The 20,959-nt window shown below is 57.9% G+C and overlaps 1 protein-coding gene across 9 annotated transcripts in view; it reads left to right on the forward strand.

Moving 5' to 3' along the window:
- MCF2L (MCF.2 cell line derived transforming sequence like) overlaps positions 1 to 20,959 on the forward strand; it is a 132,205-nt gene that overhangs the window by 26,941 nt on the left and 84,305 nt on the right. The window contains exons 1-2 of one of the 9 annotated variants that reach the window (XM_053218058.1): positions 8,842 to 9,459; positions 17,855 to 20,856. The exons of 3 other annotated variants lie outside the window; for them this stretch is intronic. Coding sequence is in view for 4 of the 6 variants with exons in the window: in XM_027065259.2 (XP_026921060.2) it covers positions 8,702 to 8,780 (79 nt within the window). In the remaining 2 variants the exon portion in view is untranslated. Of the gene's footprint in view, positions 1 to 7,955; positions 8,106 to 8,580; positions 8,781 to 8,841; positions 9,460 to 17,854; positions 20,857 to 20,959 lie in introns of those variants that run through there. 5 more of the 9 variants (XM_027065254.2, XM_027065259.2, XM_027065253.2 and 2 more) reach the window with 5 other exon arrangements.

The following is a 20,959-nucleotide window of genomic DNA, read 5'->3' on the forward strand; positions in this document are numbered from 1 at the left end:
TAGTCAGGGGCAGGCTGAACCCACCAACTGACCCCGGAACGCAGGCCCTGTGCTGCACTGCTGGGCAGAGTCTCCGGGAGGCGTCACCATCACCAAAACCAGTGCTCACCAAATGTGACTGTCACCCTGCAGGCCCAGGGTCCTCCCTGCTGGCGTGTGGCTATGCACACACATCCCATAAGAGGGTGGGCCTCTTACATCTATATATCCAGGACGTCCCCAGACACTTTGGAGAATAAAACCAGCGCAGTTGCCAGAATTGAGTCCATATGTTGCGTCGTGACCCAGAGGGAGTGAAGCCAGGTCCCCTTAAGGCCAACGGTATTTTTTCTCTGGTTTCATTTGGTTTCTTAGAAAGTATTTGTAGGAGCAGAGTCCAGATGCCAGAGTATATTGATTTATTTTTCCTTCTTCCCGGGAGGCATGATTACCAAGGAACCCAAATTGGCAAATCCAAGCAGTGAGTGGTGCTGGCGCTGTGAGGCCTGGGCCCAGGTGGGTCCCGGGAGGCCCCCGGGTGAGGCCCAGCACAGCCCCTGCTTTAGAGGCACACGCTGGGCTGATTGTCTCCAGGCCACTGCTGCCATTTTACTTCCTACCCATGAGGCAGAAATGGCTCATGCCTGTGCTGTCCCTTCTCGTGCCCTCGAGGTGCAGAAGCAGCCAGCACTGGTGGCCGGGTCTCCCGCTCAGGGAGGGGGGCGGTTCTGCGTCCTGCTGTCTGCCTGTGACACCACAGCATCCTGTGCCTGTGGTTCTGCTTGGCTCTGCCTCTCCCGGGGCCTCGTCCCAGGGGCTGGTCCTCCCTGAGGACAGCCAGTGGCTCCCACGGGGTGGGTATGTGGCCTGGCAGCCGGAGGCTGCCGGAACTCCCGGGGCAGCTCACGGAACAACGGAAGGAGACAGAAGAAGGAAACTGGCCTCTGCTTCCTCAACTCACAGCTGTTAAACACATTCTCCTCATTTCGGTCGGTTCACCCCCTTGGTGCTGTTTCCTCGCGGTGAGAGCGGAAACGTTCTCCAGGCGCGGACGCGGGCAGGTGGGGCGTCAGCAGCCAACAAGTGAACATGCAGTGTCGGCACACACCTCGCTGTGCAGGACGACGTCACACTGCGGCCACCTGGTTATTCACGACGCTCCCTGTCAAGGCTGTAAAATCAAACTTCAAATGTCAGGAACAGACAGGCAGACTACGGGGTTTTCTGAATAATCACGAGGGTCTCCACGCTGCCAGGTGAAGGTTGAATGTTCAGCCTGTGGGGCGGTCGGGGCAGCAGACGCATTTGTGGGCACGAGGAAGGGGCTTCCCCCTGACCCTCGGGGTTTGTAGGAGGCCTGTGCGTGCTCACCCGTCTGGGGCCCCACGTCTGCTGTCGGCCTTTTGTGGGGGCCCCGAGACCTCACACCGGGTGGCTTCCTCTCTGCAGCAAGGGCTTCTGGGCTGGCGTACGTGGCCCCATTACTTTCCTCTTGCCGCCATAACAGATGACCACAGAGCCTTAGAGGGCACACACATATCATTCTCCAGCTCCGGAGACCAGGAGTCCCAGACCAAGGTGGGGGTGGGGCTGGTTCCTCCTGAGGCCCCGTGAGAGGCCACTTTCGGGCCTTGTCTGCGTTCCTTGGCGGTGGCGCCACATCGCCCCATCCTCTGGGGCTGTGGCACATCCCTTTCCTGCCGTGGGGACCCTGGGATACGTCCAGCACCCCCCCAGTGACCCAGGACAGTCTCCCGGTCTCAAGATCCTCAGCCAGTCTCACCTCCAAAGTCCCCTTGTCCACTCAGGGTAACTCATCCGCGGGTTCTGAGGACGAGAACAAGGATGTCCCTCATCCTGCTCTCTGTGGTGCTTTCTCGGTCACCTCGGGCTTGAGTTTGCTGGCTCTTTTGTGCACACTGTGGTGACAGCTGGGGTGGGGACCCCATTTACATGTGGACCCCACATTTACAGGGGAGCCCACTGCTGTTTGGGGTAACGTGGCGAGGGCCCATGGGCTGCTTCTGCAGAGCCCCAGCGATGGTCCAGTTCTCTCTGCTCCCCTTCTTCTTCTCACGGGGAGCCTGAGTCTCCCAGCCTCCCTGCCCTCCACATGTGCCCCGGTGACACATGTGACAGTGCTTCTGAAGGAGTTTCAGGTAGTTTCATTGTCATCGGAACAAAGTGTCTGTAGGCGCTGATGTGTTCTCAACATCGTGTCCCCCAAGTCCACGTGCAGAAATCCAAACCCCCAAGGAGATGGTGTCTGGAGATGTGTAGGGCGAGGGTAGAGCCCCCCAATGACCCCAGTGTCCACGTGATGGAGACCCCAGAGCACTCCCTTGTCTGCCCCCATGTGAGCACACAGCAGGACAGCCCCAGAAAGCGGACCTCACCGGAACCCGGGAACCTGACCGTGCAGGCACCTTGATCCTGGATTTGCAGGCTCCGGGGCCGTGAGACATCAGCGTCTGCGGTGCTCGCTCCCAGCAGCCTCAGTGGAGAAAGGCAGCAAGTGACAGTATAAAGTTATTCCTTGACACTGTTCACTGCTTTCCACCTGAATGCCTGTTTCCCACGTGAATCTTTCTGACTTAGAGGCTGGCTTGGCCCTTGAGATGATGCACAGGCTGATGCCCCCAAGAGATTTGTCCAGAGCTCAGCTTGGGGGGGCGGGGGGCAGGGCTGGACCCGAGTCTGTTGACATAGACAGGACGTGAGGAAGCCAGCGCCCGGGGTCCCCCGAGTGGCTCTGCCCTGTGTGTCTGCAGTGGGACCGTGGCCCCTCCTGTTCTCAGAACCGGCTGAATAGGGGTTTCGAGGGCTCACCCCTTCCTCAGGAAGGCTCCCGCGGTGACCCCCCTCCCGGCCACTCAGACTCCAGAAGTTTTATTTTCCAGGTAGGATCCTTCCAGAAGGTCATTCCTTCTGGTCACAGGGTCCTGGTCCAGTGGGTTAGTGGTCCTTTATGGCCTGCTGGGTGAGTGCAGTGAATTTCCCCCGGAAGTTACAACACGCGTGTCCCATCCTGGCTCCGGCATGAACTGGCGCCCTGACTGGCGCACACACTGAGTTTTGTGTTTTCTCTCAGGATTCACGACGGGTTTACAAGGTGACCATCGCCAAGTCCGCCGCTCACGCCCAGGGAGCTGGGCTTTCCTCCTGAGCCCTCCTGCCCCCTCCTGCCCCCGCTCCCTGGACCCTTGCTGGATGGAGCGGAGGGTGCCTTGGTGACACTTTATTCTGACCCCGAAATTGTCGTGTTTGGTCATTTTGTTTCCTGGGCCCAGTCCTCTCCGCGCACACACTCAGCCTCCCTCTCCTCCTGCCCCACCCGGGGCCGCACGGAAGGGGGCCCGCTCCCGGCTCACTGCCCTCCCTCCCGCTTCTTCCCTGTGGGAGCAGGGCGGGGAGGCCCGTGGGCACACACACCTGCACACACGCGTGCACTCACCTGCCGGGCCACATCCCGGGTCTTATCGGTGCTGCCTTGTGGGGCCCCCGCGTGCTGGTGGTCCGGCCCTGACCCTCTGGTGCCGGCTCACTGGTGTAGACCTGTCTTCTCCAGACGTTGGCAATAGGGGCTCCTAGCTCCTTTCAGAGGTTCACCTTTGTCACCATCTCCCATGGCTGCCCTCTCCCCCATGCTGTACTGAGACACAGTGGACACACGGCCGCTGCATGAGGGGAAGGTGCACGTGGTGATGGTTCGACAGAGGCATGTGCCGGGAGTGGTCACAGTGAGATTAGTTACCACACGTCATGTCATGTAGTTACCAGTTCTGTCTCGTGGTGAGAACCAGTCTTCCAATGTGTAACGCAGGGTCGTGTCTGTGGCCGTCTCTCTGCACCTTAGGGCCCCAGAACTTCGCTTTCTCACTGGAAGTTCGTATCCTTGAACAACAGCCCCCACCCCGCCCCCCGGAAGCCGCCATTCTGCTCCGTCTCTGAGCTCAGCGCTTTTAGATTCCACATACAAGTGACCAAATGCAGTACTTGTCTTCCTCCGACATATTTCACTGAGCCTGGTGCCCCTCGGGCTCCACCCCCTGGTTGCAGATGGCGGGGTTCCTCCATTTTCATGAGCGACAGCCCGCCGTGTGTCCACCCACCTTTACCCACTCCCCCGCCTCCTCCATCAGTGGACACTTGGGCTGTTCCAGGTCTTGGCTGTTGTGAACGACGCCCCTGTGAGCGTGGGGCACACAGATCTCTTTGAGTTGCTGTTCTTTCTTTAGGTCCGTTCACAGGAGTAGCATAGCTGGATTCTAGGCTAGTTTCCTTTTTGGTTCTTTGAGGACGCTCCACACTGATGTCCACAGTGGCTGCACCGGTGGGCATTCCCACCAACCGTGCACAGACCTGTTATCTCTTGTCTCCTTGGTAAAAGCCATTCTGACAGGTGTGAGGTGGCTTCCCCGATGGTCCGACCAGTGGTGTTGGGCACACGGTCGGTCACAGCTGTCCCCTCTCACGGTGCCCCCCGGGGAATCCTGCCTGGCATATTATGCCTGTTCTGTACTGTGTTTGGTCCAGGGTTGGAAGAAAGGTAGCTGGTGTGGGTATCATCCTGAGCGCTGGTGGGGATGCTGCTGGGCTCAGAGGGCTGGAGACCCAGGTCATGGGTCTGCAACCCATGGTCGTGAGGTGCTTGGGCCAGACTGAGAACCCTGAGGACCTCAGGCCCCTCCCCTCCCTCCAGGCCCCACCCCTCCTCTGGTCACAGGACCCTACAGGGCCCTTCAGCTCCTCCTTCAGGGAAGCCTGTTGCCACCCCGCTGACACTGGGCTCGAGCTGTGTGTCTCTGCTGCTAGAAGCTTAGTTTCACCTGTCTCTGAATTTGATGTAAATGGAGTCCCATTTTGTGTATTTGCAACTTGCTGTTGTAGTTAGGTTACTGAGTGGTTTCCCGTTGTGACCGGGGAACCCCTCGGTTCTCCATTTGCTGTAGTGGTGTGCTGCTCTCAGACTCCCACCCCTTCCTGGCGCCCCCCCTCCTCTCCCCCCCCCCCGCCAATACCCCTCCCCCTGCACTCCCTCCCTTCTCCTCCCCCTTTCTTTATCCCTCCCCTCTCCCCCTCCCCCTACACGCCCTCCCTCCCCTCCTCCCTTCTTTATCCCCTCCCCTCCCTTCCTCTCCCCCATGCTCCCTCTCCCTTCACTTCTCCCCCCACCCCTGTCTCTGCCCCCTCCCTCCCCTCCCCTCCCCTCCCCTCTGTGCTGCTGTAAGCTGCCTACCACAGACATGGGTGTGCATGTACCAGAGCACACAGCTGGAACAGGGCTTACCCGTATCCTGGACTCTGTCCTGTGGCCTCACATCAGTTCCCCAGGGGATCCGTTGTTCCCCAGCCGCCATAAGGATGTGTGTCCTTGTTAGTGGCTGGCCCTACACAGAGTGTAAGCCCCTCAGGGGCAGGGAGCCCCCCTGCCTAGCTCAGCCCCGCCCTGCCCAGGGAGTAGTTGTTCAGAAGCAGCTGGTGGCCCTGCTCCAGGAGGCTGCACCTGCCCCACACCCCAGCTCCAGAGCCAGGCTGTGCTGTTAGCGATTGTGGATTTCTTCAGAACCTTCTTTCCAAGTCCCCCCTCTCCCCATGCTGCCCCCTTGACGTGGGGCAAGGCAGCACGGGACGTATGTGCGTCCTCAGTCTCCAGGGCTGTGCTCACTTCCAGCCATGCTCCCCCTTCCCCCCAGAGCTCCCCCCTCCTCAGGAGGGCGGGCTCCCCAGGGCTCCTGTTTCGGGCTAACTTTCCTGAACGGTTGCTAAGCGGATGTGTTCTGTATCCAGGTATGACATTACCTCTGCCTTCCCACCTGGGCACCGTGTGGCCTCATGGGGCCCGGAACAGCCCTGTCCTGTTTCTCCTTTCTGGGAGGGGGCAAGACAGTGATAAAAAGCAGGCCCGTGCCCTTGGGACACAGGGGCGAAGGATCTTCTGCAGTATTGGGCTTGGGACCCTCCCTCCCTAATTGTCCCTTATTTACTCTAAGGGACTTTGGGGATGGCATTCTAGTTGGGATGTGACAGGGTTTCCATAAAGCAAACACTCATTTGTGCATCTGCCACTTCACAGCTGTGTGACCCTAGCCAGGTTACTGAGCCTTTCTGTGCCTCGTCCTATAAAACAGGGTGAAGACAGTGCCACCTGTCTGTGATGCCTAAAGGGGTTCACGTCCTTAAAGAGATTGGAGAGTCCCTGGAGCTGGGTTTGGGGACAGTGTCACTATTGTTATTCTTCAATCAGATATGAAGTGATTTTTATAGAAAGCACCATTTATGCTATAGTTTAAGGAGAGAGTAAAGGTTTGGTGGAAATTGAGAAAGAGGAGGGAGGAGAGATCTACAAATGACTGGCTCAGCTGGCTGTGGGGCTGGAAAATCTGAAATCTGCAGGTGCAGGTGTGGGCTGGCCACCAGGGAAGAGCTGGCGTTGTGGGTCGTGTCCCAAGTCTTCCCTGTTCCTCAGGGCAACCCGTCCTTGTCCGTAAAGCCTTCACCTGATTTAATGAGGCCCACCCACAGCAGGGAGACCGATCTGCCTTACTCGGTCTGCTGACTTACATGTTAATCACATCTGTGAAATACCCTCAAAAAGAGATCCAGCCTGCTGTTTGAACCAACATCGGGGCACCAAGGCCTGGCCAACTGACACATAAACAGCACCCGTCACAGCGGTCAGCGGACTCCATCTAAGCAGCACTCGGTCTGGGGATGGGCACCAGCCAGAGGCGTTTCAGGGGACAGGGTGGAGGCCTCAGGGCTCAGGAAAGAAACTGTGTGTGAGTGGAGATGTCCCGCCCTGATGGGCAGGGAGTCAGCGAGAGCAGGGGTCAGGCATCTGCCTTGTCCTCTTTCGCAGCGGCTCTCAGCTTGTGGACCAGCAGCCTCAGCATCACCTGGGGTCCTGTTGGAAATGCCCATCGCCCCCGCTCCTGACCTACCAGGTGTGGTGGGGTCAACCAGCCCTCCAGGCTTCCACGGGACCTCAAGTTTGAGCACTGCAGTGCCCAAAAGGGGTTAAACCCTGTGAGGGAGGAGGTGGAGACGCCTCTGAGGAGGGATGTGACCCCCAGATGTGCAGTGCAGGTGTGAGAGAGTGTGGCCAGGGAGAAACGTGTGCGGGTCAAGGACAAGTGTGGGGGTTGTTGCCTTTGGGGCAGTGGGATGGGCGCCGCCCTCTGCACTGGGCAGGGCAGGGCAGGGCAGGGCCTGCCTTGGACATTTCAGGATCTGCCCTGAAGTCAGGCAGGTGTGTGATGGGGGGCAAAGGGGAGTGTGAGGTGGGGCAGGTGTGTGATGGGGGGCGAAGGGGTGTGTGATGGGGGGTGAAGGGGAGTGTGTCTGGCACAGCTTCGGGCAGGACAGCCCAGGACCAGGGCCCACAAGGGAAAGAAAGGCTCGCTGCCTGCTCTTCGGGACACCTTGCTGCCCCCGCCCTCACTGGTGGCAGGTGGCTCCGATGTAAACAAGAAAAGCAAAGCACAAGGGCAGCATCCTTCATCCCGCTCGGCAGCACTTTCCAGATGTCTCTTGCCCCCCAGGCCCACGACCTCTCCCAGAGCAAGTGCTGGGTCACCTCCAACCATTTGCCCCTGGGACCCAGCTTGGAGCCTGGCCGTGTGACCGAGTGTTGACAGGAGCCACGGCCGGAGCCTCAGCGGCTCCTCGCTGGAACATACCAAACCAGTCACGCAAACGGGCGCTTCTTCCTGAAACCCGCTTCTGTAGGGAGGGGCGCGCCACCTGGCATGCCAATCACAGAGGGCTGGCAGACCCCGGGCGAGGAGAGGGTTAGCGCACACCCCTGTTCCCTCGCAGCCGCAGCCGCCCACACGGCAACTCCGATATGCAGGGCGCTGAGGTGTAAAATGCACGCAGTGGCTTGGTGCCAAGCATGGCGAGGTCGGAAGGCCTGTGAGAGCTACCGCGCGCTTCCCTCCCCGCGCTCTGCGTCCTCAGACCGGCGGCGCGACTTGGGGGGCGGCTGTTCCACCCTGGCCACCCGCGGACACATCCTGGACCCAGGGACCCGGGGTGGCTGGGAGGCATGCGGCGGCGCGGGGAGCGCGGGGAGCACGCGCTGGGCTGCTGCGGCCTCTGCACCTGCCCCAGGGAAGCCGGAGGTAAAGTGGGGGAAGCAGGTTCCCGGTGATGCCCTGGCGGCCACTTCACCTTCTGCTCGCCCGGCAGCTCCTCCTTCCTCTCGGGGAAAGGAGCAGAGACCCAGGGCTGCGAGGGATGGGGGCGGGCTGCGCCTTTGCGCGGGGAGCACACGCGGTACTGTGGGGGGTGCCGCCAAGTATCCGTAGGGGTCCACACATGGGTTCCAGGTGGCCGCGGGGGTGCACACGCAGGGCTGCCAGGTGGCCGCGGGGGCGCACACGCAGGGCTCCCAGGTGGCCGCGGAGGCGCACACGCAGGGCTCCCAGGTGACCGCGGGGCGCACACGCAGGGCTCCCAGGTGGCCGCAGGGGCGCACACGCGGGGCTCCCAGGTGAAGGCGGGGGCGCACACGCAGGGATCCCTGGTGGCCGTGGGGACACGCGAGGCAAGCGCGCCGCTTCCGCTTCCGCCCCGCAGCCCCCCTGCGGCAGGGCGCGCCCCCTTGGCGGGGCTCGGGGACCAATCCCGGGAAGGGAGGCGCGGCCGTGCCCCCTCCCCATCGCACGACCCCACCCATAAGGCGCCTTCTGCAGCAGAGGGTCACTGGCGTTGGAGGATGAGGTTTTGGCTGAGAAATGAAGAGATGGCTCTGGAAGAAATGGTGCGGAGGCTCGATGCGGTTTCCAAGCACACTGGTAGGAGGAGCTGCTGAATGCTGTGTTCTTAAGCCTGACATCATGCGCCTGAGTTTTGCATGACAGCCTTCGTTTTCTTCCCCAGCAGCGAGAACAGGAAGGAGCAGAGGTGCTGGGCATCTTGCTGGCGGCTGCTAGGTTTCCGTGGACAGGCAGCGTGATTTGGTTCCGCCCGGGAGAGTGAGCATATAGCTGCAGGTTGCAGATCCGGGTTCGTACCCTCGTCTGAGATCTGCTTCTTCAGCCCGGGTGGCAGCTGCCTTTCGAGAAAGCATACGTATCTGTGGGTTGAAAATAATCTGAGCCAAGGGCTTCCAGAGCGGGGCGTAGGCATGGTGAGGCTATCAGAAGCTTGTTTTTAGGAGGAAAAATCTGGATTAACGGGATGCTTCTTTTCCTCACCAAATATAACTTACAGCTGAGACAAGCGCTTGGGAATGGTGTAGGTAAGGGTAGAGGACGGCATGTGTGGGCTTCCGTTGCCTGTATTGATTAGGAGGTTACTTAAGACGAGCTTTGAGGAGCCATTCGAATGGATCTCTTTAGGGTTAGAAAACGCTGAGCTGGCAGTGCCTCAGTCAGTCACCTCCGAGTTTCGATGCCGCACTGTGCAGGAAGAGAGCGGTCTGCATTAACTAGTTTCCTTGAATGAAGAGGAAATAATCGTGTGTCGTTAAAAGTAAGTTGCCACATTTTTGCCTGATATTGCCCAAACGTTACATTGTGTATCATTCCTTCATTGTATAAATGGTGCCTTTCTGGGAGATTAGATTTTGTCACTTACGTGGTTTAGGGGTGGCATCCGTCCTCTCTGTCACAAGTGGGAGACCTCACTGGGTTTGGAGGGCAAAGCAGTGATTGAATCAGCATACATGTCATTGTGTGCGGTGGTCTAGCCACGATTTTTGGAGACATTCAGTTTTTAATGGTGATTTTGTGATTAAAGCTACTAGACTTACCGGATATGGGTCAAAAGAAAAGGAAGCCGTTGTGTGCCATCTGGCCCCTCGTTCCCAGGGAGATGGCTCCCCTTTTCTGGAACTCGGTTGCGTTTTGCTTGGGTGCGGGGTCTGGGCTGTGTCCTGAGGTGAAGGGCGCTGGGTCAGAGACTCACGGAGCACCCCTCCCGCCCTGCGGGGGAGGGGGGGGACGGCTCCTCAGGCCCTCCCCTCCCCTCCGCTCAGGCCCTGCAGTGAGGACAGGAGCGGTGGGAAGACTTCCCAGAGTGACGTCATGCCCTGGGTTCTCGGGGACGGAGGTTTCATCTCCAGCTCGGAAGACGCGTGTGCATTTTGAATTGTGAAAAGGCTTCTCTGAGGAGCAGGCAGGACCCCGGCCGCTTCCCGAATTGTGCTGCGAGCCAGGCTCTATTTGACCCCTCAGCAGCAAGTCACAGATGTGTGTCCTTTGTCATATCCGTGCTGCCAACAGCCGCAGATTTCAGATCTCTTTTCAATCCAGGTCAACAGTCGGCTTCATGAGGATGTAGTGTTTTCAGCAGGGGGAGAGGACGGCGTCCCTGCCTGTGTCCCGTTAATGCTGTCGGCTCCCTCTGCACAAACTCATTTTCCATCAGGCTGCGAGAGAGGCTCCGCTGAACGCAGGCTGTGTGATGCGGTGCGGGTGTGTGTCCCGAGGCATTGACGCAGCGCTGTCGACCCACCTTGGGGCACACGCACAGCTCCACTCACGGGGATGGGAATATAGGTCGATGTCGACCTGCTCGCCAGCCCAGGTCCTCAGAGGAGCTCCCCATCTGTGACAGAACAGGGTCAGGTGATCTTAGTGGCAGACGTGGGCAGGATGTCGGTCTGTGCACTGACCCGGTGCCTTGGGGCTGGGGGCCTGAGCCCTGGGAGCAGGTCAGAGCTGAGTGCACTCAGCGACCTTTCAAAGGCTCCGTGTCTGTTTCCCTCTGCGGCTCCGCCCCGAACTGACAAGCATGTTCCTTTGTCCTTCCCCTGACTTCCCATGGTGCTGGCATCATCTAGGTTAGCCTGCATGGGAGGGAGGATGCGCGTGCTGGCATGTGGGCTGTGAACCTGTGTCTGTTGTCCGTGGACTCTTGAACCCAATATCCCATCACAAGGCCAGGAGCGGCTTACAGTGGCAGGAGCACCCTGCTCTGTGAGGCCCCCTCGCCAGCATGTTCATCTCGCTTAGAGTCTCAGGAACCGTGACAAAGCCAGAAGCAGGAGGGAGAGACACTGACGGACCTGTAGTCGGCCCGCACGTGTGCAGAAAGCGGAAGAACAGAGGTCCTCTGGCCGGGCCCCCGAGGCCGCCCGAGCTAATGCTCACAGCCTCTGGCCCCCACCCCACACCCCTGATTCGGGAAGTCTATGGCAGACCCTGAGAATCTGTGCTTTTCATTCTCGGGTGATGCCAGTGGTGTTGGGCCAGGAGCGGCTGCAGAGAGGAATCGGGGTCGAGTGCCCCCTTCTCCACTCCCTGACCTTGAGCAAAATACTAGCTCTTGTCATGGGTGCACGATGACACGGTGGGTGGGTGGGTGGATGAGGATGGGTGGAGGGATAAATGGACAAGGTTGCACAGCAGACAGTGAAGGTAAAGATACAAGTGCTGTCATATTTCAAAGTTGAATGGCCCCCGGTGAGCATCAGAAAGTCCTGGTTGAGCACTGCACCTGCCCCTCTCCCCTGGGCCCTCTGTCTCTGGCCCCGGCGTCTCCCTCCCCACCACTGTCCTGTCCCTTGTCCTGCACTGAGCTCACCACTGGCCAAGGAGCCAAATGTCAACTCATATCTCAGCTAGGAACTCAGCCGTGCTGGGGGCGGAGTGGGTGTATCACCCAGCAGCACACATTCATCGGGGTTCATCCTTCTGAGACCCTGGCCCACAGCAGCGTCCCCCACGTGCTCGGTCAGTTCAAGCAGAGGGCCTCTGGAGAGCTCTCAAGTAGGAATGAACATAGTTTTGTGACACACCTGATCTGGCAAACGTAGAAGCTTCTGGAAAGTAAGAGAACAAAGAGCGGCAAGTCCAAATATATGGAAAGTGCCCCATCCCCCCGTCAGTCCTGGAGGAGAACCCCACCCCCGTCCCCGTGATCAGTCCACGGGGGAAGACCCCACCCCCATCCCCCAGTCAGTCCAGGGGGAGGACCCCACCCCCGTCCCCCAGTCAGCCCTGGATGAGGACCCCACACCCCCATCAGCCTTGTAGTAGTTGGTGACTGTCACAGGCCCAGTAACCATAAAAGGATGCCTCACCAGGGTCTCATCCTGGGGAAGTTGCAATTTTTCTTGATTACTTTGGAGAAAAATTTTAGAGACAAAGAGGTGTGAGGGAAGGGGTGGGTTCCAGGTGATGACACTTGCTTCTCTCTGCTTCAGGGGGTGGGGGTGGGAAACTCTTAAAATTCACTTCCCTCTTTCTTGTTAGGTGTACTTTTCTAGTTTTGATGTTTGCTTGGTATAAATATGTAAATAGACCAAATATGGGCAGTTAATGAGTCACAGAAATCACGTACTCTTCTACAGAACGTAACATTTGAAAAAATTATTTTTAAAATATTGTTTTTAACGAAAAGGAGAATTGTGTCTTACCACATAAAATCAACACATAGTTGTGAGGGTTTTTTTTGTTTTGTTTTGTTTTGTTTTGTTTTGTTTTTTTATCTCTTTAGTTTTTGTCCTCTGCCTAATACAGAGCTAGTGCTTGTAGCGTGTTTCAATCCGGACAGCCAGTCTGAGGTTTGGCCGTTAGGCCCATTCTATAGGTATGGAAACTGAGGTCCAGCCAGACTGCAGGACTGGTCAGTGGCAGATCTGGTAGTTGACATTCTCTGTTCTGCCCAAACCCCGAAATACCCATCATGCCACAAAGCCACAGAGTCTCCAAGTTGTGTCAAGCTTGTGAAAAGCTGCCCTGGAGGCCACACCGAGGTGAGTGGTTTACCCAGCAGACCCCGGCTGGCCTGTCCCATCTGCGAGCCTGCGGGCGCTCCCCTACCCCGCCGCTGCTGCTCCCGGGCTGTCCTGGAGGGCCCTCTGTTTGCTGCCCCCCCTCTCTGTGGGTCACGCCCGGATCCGAGGCTGGGAATGAGCCCTGCCTTGCCTCTCCTCTGTAGCTGCTACTTGGTGGGCAGCAGTTCCCTGGGTGGGCATCACCCCGGGGCTGTGTCACCAGAATGCTTTTGGAAGCCAGACCCAGGTGCTGCAGTCCCCGAGAATCCTCCAGGCGGAAGGCTGAGGGTTTGGTCCCCCGACGCTGCTGATGGCACATCTATGTCCCAAGGGACCTTGAGCCAATGTGAATTGTCTGAACAAAGCCAGCCTGTGACAAGACAGCAACACCCCCCAGATCTCAGAGAGAAGCTCTGTCCTGCAACTCCTTAGCCGGCTTCCCTCTGCACAAAATTATACGGATGTGGCGTCTGCTTGGGTCAATATGTAAAAGTAGGTAGTTAACCCAGAAATGCTGAAACATACCCTAAGAATTTGGTGTGTAATATTTAAGTTGGGAAGAGCCTTCTGTGCACAATGAGGCTATTTGTGTTTGCACCGTGGGGTCTGGAAGCCCTTGGTGTGTGGGGCTGGAATGGCCGGGGGGCGGGGGGGAGCCAGTGGAGGCGGGGGGCAGGGAGTGGGGGTCTGGGGGCCCCTGCATTAGGCAGCCCGGCCGCTGTAGGGAAACAGATGTGCATTTCTCAGTGTGGAGGCTGGAGGTCTGAGGCCAAGGTTCCGCAGGGCTGGTCTGTCCTCAGGCCTCTTTTCTTGGCGTGTGGATGGCAGTCTTCTCCCGGTGTCCTCACGTGGTCGTCTTTCTGCGTGACTGAGTCTGATCTCTTCTTACACGGACCCCGGTCATATGGAGTAGGGCCACCCGGTGACCTCATTTTATCTTAATTATATCTTTAAAGTCCCCGTGTCCAAGCAAAGTCACATTCTGAGGTCCTGGGGTGGAACTTCAACACACAGAATTGAGGGGCCCACTGTTCAGCCCCGTGTAAAGCCGGCCCACGGCTCCAACCCCGGCTCAGACTCTGGGAAATCAGAGCCTCTGAGACACACAAGCAGGGCTCATCCAGAGGCTTGTGGGGAACGTGGACTTACTGTGTGACTGGGGGCCACTGCTGGTCCAGGAGAGGGTGGATGGCCACTGGGGCCTGGGTGGCGCTCAGCGTGGGCAGTGGGGTCTCGCACATGTCTGAAAGTGGGACTGACTGAGTCAGATGTGGCCATGAGAGGAAAGGACGAGCCAGTGTGGCCCACCTGCCATCACTTATGTCCTCCGGGCCACCAACCCTCCTTGGGAAGGTAGTGTGTGGCTGTGACGGGGCTTAGTGGGGCAGCGGGCTGGGAGAAGTTTCCCAGGATGTCCTCGGAGCAGAGTGGCCTGACGCCCCCCCCCCCCCCCATGCACCTGTTGGAGGAAAGACTCCTTCCAGGGAGACCCAGCTGGGTGCAGGGTGGGCGCATCCCTGCACAGAACGCTGTATGTAGGGGCTTTCGACACGGTGGCCGGAGCGTCCCTGCAGCATTGAGGTCTGTCCAGCATGGTTATGGCCCCCCCCATGCCTGCAGGCGTCTGCCTCGGTCATGAAGCCTCAGGAGTTGTTTCTTCAGATCCACTTTTAAGGTGGCATTTTGGGAAGAACACCATGGAGGCAGGTTAGATGGATGTCGGAGGATGTGTGAAATGCGATGGAACGTAGTGCAGATTTGTGGTGGGTGGGTGTGGCTGTTGTCAACCATTGACAAAGGGCATCCGCAGGAAGTTCCTGGGCTCCCGCAGCAGGGATTCAGGAGTGGGTCTTAGGGATTCGAAAGAGAAGCCCTGGAGATGAAACCAGAGGTCTTTTCTCTTGGAGTCGCATGCCTGAGGTGTTGCTGATTTCCTGCCAACAGGGTTCTCAGGCTGCAGTCTCCGAGCAGGCATTGCCCAGGTGTTAGAAATGCAGGTCCCCGGGCCCACCCCGACCAAGTGAGTCTGTGCCCAACCAGGTGCAGCTCAGTGGGGAGGTGGAAGCATCTGACCCCCTCAGTGGACTCCAGAGACGGAAGCGGATGGAAAACCAGGGGCTCCTTACACCTGTGCAGCCCGCTTGCCCGTCAGCTGATTCGGGGCCCCTCTGGGGCCACTCCTGTGAGCTGCGCCCACGTCCCCACTATGCCTCCTGCCCATGGCTCCTCTGTCGTGTCTCTGGCTCACTCAAGTCCTGTGTGACCTCTCGTCCACGTGCCGCAGAAACAGGTGTTGTGTGGATGCAGGAACCGTGGCAGGTGGAGGAGACACCCAAGCATCGGATATCTGTGAATACCTCCCTGAGTTTCGAAAAGAGAATGTGTGATTGAGAAACTATAAATTGGTACCTGGACCTTCATGAACGAAGTGACTGAATGAATTGAGAGTTCACGGAGGAAAGCATCCTTGCCGGCCGCCCACACACATACACTAATTTCATCACAAACGATGTCCATGAAAGTCAGAGGGACTCAGACTTCGTGTCTGGGGCAACTGCTGCCCCTCCAGCCTGGGTCCAGAGGGAGGCCCGTGGAACAAAGCCAACCCCATAGAGCTGAGTGGGGTGGCACTGAATCGGGGGTGCACTGTTACCCAGCATTAGCGTGGCACTTGCTGACTAATACAGATGGTGTGGTCTGAACCAGCAGCCACCTGGTGGGAGATTGCAGTGCTCTCTCTGGCCATCGCTGGAAAGCAGAAGACCCAGCAGGAACACAGCCATGCCCTTCGAGCGTGCGCGCCCACCATGTGGCAGGACTGGAGCTGTTGTCTTGGCCTCTGGGCGGTGGGGCTGAGAGCCGGGGTATTGATGAGAAATTACAGAATGCAGATCTCGACTGAAAAGGAACGTTTATCCCAAGGACGCCTCATGGGCGCAGCCCCGGGCTGATTGGTGAGAGCCTGTGGACAGGGCAAGCTGGAGACCTGAGGTGGCCCCAGCAGCTCTCAGATCCAGGGGCTTTAAAGTTGCTTCCCCTGCTCGAAATACTTTGCAAACGTCTCGGAGGTGTCCACATTCAGTGGACACAGTTACAAGAAAGGAAGGTCAGCTGTTTGGAGACACTGCAAGTGTGGCTGAAAGGGTGGGTGTCGCGTACCCTTTAAAGCATGAAGGGGACCCAGGAGGCAATTCTGAAGGATGCTCTGAGCATCGGAAGAGGACCAACCAGTCATATCCATGCTTCTGCACTTGTCCACTAGTTGTCCCTTTGTTCAAGCAAAGCAGATGACAGACAGGAAGCTGGCTCCACGTAAGTGTGTTTGTGGGGGTGGTTCCGGGTCCAGACACTCCACCTGCTTCCTGTCATCGGGCACCCTTCTTGGCCTGTGTCCAGCGTCTCTAGGTGACGGTCACACTGCTGCCGTCCTCCGTCCTCTGGGAAGCAGTTCCTGGGAGCAGCCAGCTCTCCGGGCCATGCAGCCCCCTTGCAGCATTTCATTGTGTGCTGTTCATGTGGTTTGCCGACTGCCCCGACTATGTCAGGGGCTCCCGCAGAGTAATGGCCATGCTCCAGACTCCTGTGAACCTCCCCTAGGGGCCCCCACAGTGCCCAGCCTACAGAGGCCACTCAGGGTGGGGGTGGCTTCAGTCTGTGCTTGGGTCTCAGGTTTGCTGCGGCTTCTGTGGACAGCTGGCCTCCTGGGGGCACAAGTGGGTGATCCTATATTCTCCACGGTGCACCAGGCACATACTCCTGGGGAGAGAACCTTCATGTGGGTGGTCCGCACCAGCCAAGTAAGAGGGTTCCCTCCAGCGTCACTCTCAGGGGCTAGTAAATGTAACAAGACATGACCCGAGAGACCCTTCTGTTGTCACAACCAGTAACAATTCAGAAATTGCAGTGAAGGGTTTCTGACCTCAACTGCTTGTCGAGAGGGTACCGTGGCCGAAAAAAAACACATTTTCACTGGAGAAGAGTAGTTCAGACAGTTGTTTGGGGCCCACAGATTCACAGCTTAGCAGAAGGTAGAGTCCAGAGCGGGACATGCTTGCTCCGGTGGCCGGAGTTCATGTGTCCTCATGGTGGGAGGCCCTCCTCTCTGCCCAAACCCACTTCTTCACCAGAATTATCATCTCCACATGAGTGCAAATCATGAATCCTTGCCGCTGGGTTTGTGTGGTCATAAATAGAATTTCGAGCTTTATTTCTGGTCAGCTAAGAACTTATCTGATCCATTCATTTTATACCTGTGACTTTGGAAGAAGAAACCTTTGTTGTGTCTTTCAAAATGTAAACAAGCTCATTGCAGCTGTGTGATGTACACACAAACGTTCTAGAATCAGAGTCCTCGGTGCTCTTTGGATACAGTGTGGAAGAGGTTTCCTGCCTTGGGGATAACACTAGCACCACCTCAGAGAGGCGGGTGAGCGCTGGGGAGGAGGGGGTCCCTGACCGGAACCCCGCCTTGCCACCTGTGGCCGGGTGGCGCCTGGGTGTCCTCATAAAGTGGATCCGTGAGAACACCTGCCTCGCAGGGCTGCCGCAAACAGCAAGGGACGTAAGTCCGCGTGAAAAGCGCTCAGGCCACCTGTGGGCAGGAGGTCCACAGGAGGGAGAAGGGGGAGTGAGCGTCTGAGCGGCGGGTGTGGGCTCTCCAGGGTGCGGCTGGCTCGGGAGCTTTCTGAACTTGACAGATTAAGTGGCATTTGCGTGTCTAAATTGGGTTTCGAGCAAATTTTCTGGCTTTTTGTTATTCCCTTGTTGTAGCGTGCAAAAAGTGAGTCCAGGCCCCAAAGCGTGAAAACCGATTTCTTACCTCTGCAGGAGGAACTAACGTTAAGTCGCATTGGTGATGTTTTTAGCAAGACTTCAGGTGGACAAATGCCCCAGATGTGACTTCACTTTTGTCAGGTTACTTTATCTTCAAAGACAGTTTTCTGAGTGTTTTGATTTCTGAATCCTTGTGAAGGGAGGACATGTCCTTTGATGTTTAAATAGTAACAAAACGTGGAAAGTTGTTGAGTAGGCGTGCACGTTTGGGCTCCATGGTTTATCAGTTTTATAATTTTATCCATTTGAGAATTTATCAAGTCTCAAAGGGATTTTCAGCCCTTTTATACTATTTTCTCTTCTGAAACCCAGTCCTTAGTGCTGGCAGCGTCCCTCATTCGCATGGACACATTCACGTGCAGGGAGCGTCTGCTGTGAGCTGACCGAGCCTGGGAGATGCCGCACGTCCGCCCTGGTGCCGCAAGACCCCAGATGCTTTGCTGCCGACAGTCTCCAGGCACAGACCCTCGGGCGACGCAGAAAGTGTCAGAATTTCACGTGGAAGGTTCAGGCAAACTTTCACGTGCCACACAATATTCCCAATCAATGCGAGGAGAACATTTATTTAAAATTGTTGCAAACACAGCATAGAAAAGACCTAAGTCACCATGTTGCCTGTTTTCTGTAAGTAGGTTTCTAATTTCGTATGACTAGGGCACCATCTCTCGATTTTGTCATGATTGGTCAGGTGTGATGCGTCCTTTATTTAAGACAATGAAGCGTGTTACTCAAAAAGCTCATTACGAGCGAGCAGCTCCAGGGTCTCTCCACCAAAGATTTCGCTGCTGGTGCTCAGAGACCGCAGCGTGTCGGACCTGTGGCGTGTCTTACGGGCTATCTTGACGGAGGGTCCCAGAGCTTCCTGTCTTTGTTTGAGGGAAGACGTTGTCATTGAAAAGGGCCGAAAGGCCCTGTTACACAGTGAACAATTAGTCATGACCGGCAGCAGGACTCCGCAGGGAATCATCGTCCAGTGGGGTGGCCCGGCTGCGGCCGAGGGCAGTGCCGGGCGGTGGGGCTGGGACCCAGCGCTGCACAAGAGGCGAGCTTGTGGGGCGTGTGGTGCCTGTGGGCCCCAGTGCTGGCCCGACCCCGGGAAGTCATCTGTGCACGGCAGGCAGGGGCGCCAGGCACCAGGAGGGAGGAGGAGAGGCAGGTGTGTCACCTGGCCCACAGGCCCTGCCAGCTTGCACCCGCGTGTGCTGGCCGTGTGGAAATGCACTGACGCACACGTGCACACCCGTGTCATTCTTACGAAGGAAAAGAGTCCTCCCGCCTAGTGGCTGCACGTGGTAATGAGCCGGCTGTCAGCCTGGAAGGACTTTCCAAGTACCTAGCATCTCGTTGAAGAGCTGTGCTAAGTGACTCCCTGCCCTCGCCCCCGCCATGATTAATTTAAGACTTTTTACTGCCAAAAGTCTTGGATGCCATTTATGGATACAAATTCCTCGACAGTAGCTTGAGCTCATGTTGAGTAAAATATACTCTTGGGGTCCCCGGAGACCCAGTTCTCCAAAGGCCCGCCGGTGCCTGCACTCAGCACACCAGGGTGGGCCTGGGGCCTGGGAGGAAGAACTTGGGTGTCCTGGGTTTTGTGACTGGGAGCTGAGGGAGGGACATGCCCGGGACGATGTGTGGTTTTGAGATGTCCGCCAAATCCAAAGACCGTGAGCCTTCAAGACAAAGAGACCAAGAGACTGTGAGCAGATTCATGTCTCAGAACTGATTTTTGGAAAAGGTTTTATATAGTAACGTCTTTAAGACATATTTCCATAAAGTCGGACACCCTGGGTCAGCCACGCCTACTTGCTGGAACAGCGACGCCGCAGCTGTGTGCACATGCACACACGTGCGTCTGACTTACCAGCTGCTCCGTGAGCGGCCCCGAAGTTCCCGTTCTCGTGATTTTCTGTGCACACCTTCGCGTTTACACGGGGAGAAATTCAGCCCCGGCCTCAGAACAACACACGACGGGGCTCGTGGCGGTTACTAATCAGTAGTGGCGGGCAGCTCCCGTGGACACAGAGACATGTCCCGTAGCCACGTCTCCGCATGTCCTTCCTGCGGTGCCCTGTGCTGAACGGAGCTCAGGGCTCTGGTCCCTGGTCACAGGAAGAGGGCTCGCGTCCTGGACGCACCACATCAAACACGCCATCTGTTTCCTCCTGACTGTGCGCCAGGATGGCCTCTGCTCGGAGGCCCGCGTGGAAGCGCAGAGATGGGCGGCTCGGCGGCCAGTGCGTTGACATTCTCTCCGTGTTGCTTCTCACGGACACAGCGCCGGGAGCCGGCTTCACCTGCTGCGTGCCGGCAGACGCAGGCCAGCGCAGGGGGCGTGGGCGCAGAGGAGAGGCGAGTGAGGCCAGCACCTGCTTGCACTCCCAGTGCCTCCCCTGCTCAGAGGTGTGAGCCTGCTCCTAGCCAAAGAGCCGGAAGTGGACCTCATCGGGGCTGAGCCAGCAGGCGTGCGGGACCCACACTATCACCTCGGCCCCACAGCCCCCAGCTCTGGCAGGGAAGGCCTGGTGTTTGGCAGGGTCCCCCCAGCCTGTGAACACCCCTGGGAGGAAGGTGGGTGCCGAGGGGCAGAAGGAAGCAGACGTTGTCTTGCTGCAAACCGGCTACACTGCTGAAGGGGTGCCCGTGGCTTCGTGGGGTCAAGCGTGGCCATTCGGACAGACCCATGTGCTGACGCCCCCGTAAGCGGGAGCGTACAGGAAGCACACGGGAGCCCTGGGACCCTCCCCTGTGTCACATATAAACGGCAACTGAGTGAACTGCCCAGCGGGTTAGGTGTGAGGGTCGGAGGCGTGTCCAGCGTGATGCCCACATGGGCGCACGCTCTGGGACGGAGGTGGGGGCAGCAGGTAGCCAGGCAGTCTCTCCCCCTCAGAATCATGGTGGGCACCAGGGGCCGGAGCCTTGGGGTCCGGGGCACGATCAACATCGCTGGAAAGTGTCACTTGCCAAGCACAGCGGTGTTATCATTTCCTGCCTCCCGAGCTGGACGGCAGGCGGGGGTCACAGACGGCGGAATCTCCCAGTTTATTTCAAGAAGGCCCGGGGCCGTTTCCCCTCCCTTCCTCCCGCCTTGTGGCTGTTTGTTTGAACTTGAGATTTCCTGAGCTTGGAAGGTGTTTCTGACTTGGGCAGCAAAGCAAACCCCTGACTCTGGGAGCCCCCGCCAGCACAAGCCCCTTTCCGAGGAAGGAAACGCCCAAGACCTGCAAATAGACTGCTCTGCAGCCTGGCCCCCACTCTGCAGAGCTCTCCTCTGACACCGCAGGCCTTGTGTCCGGGCTGTGTCCCCCCAGGTGAGGGGACAGGCAGGGGCTGGCCCTCCGTGCACAGGAGGTTCTGGGCTGCCCGCGCCCAGAGTGATTGCAGAGCAAGGCCTGGAGGTGGAGGCCGGGGACT

The sequence above is a fragment of the Acinonyx jubatus genome, chromosome A1 (genome assembly GCF_027475565.1).
Source record: "Acinonyx jubatus isolate Ajub_Pintada_27869175 chromosome A1, VMU_Ajub_asm_v1.0, whole genome shotgun sequence".
Lineage (NCBI taxonomy): Eukaryota > Metazoa > Chordata > Mammalia > Carnivora > Felidae > Acinonyx > Acinonyx jubatus.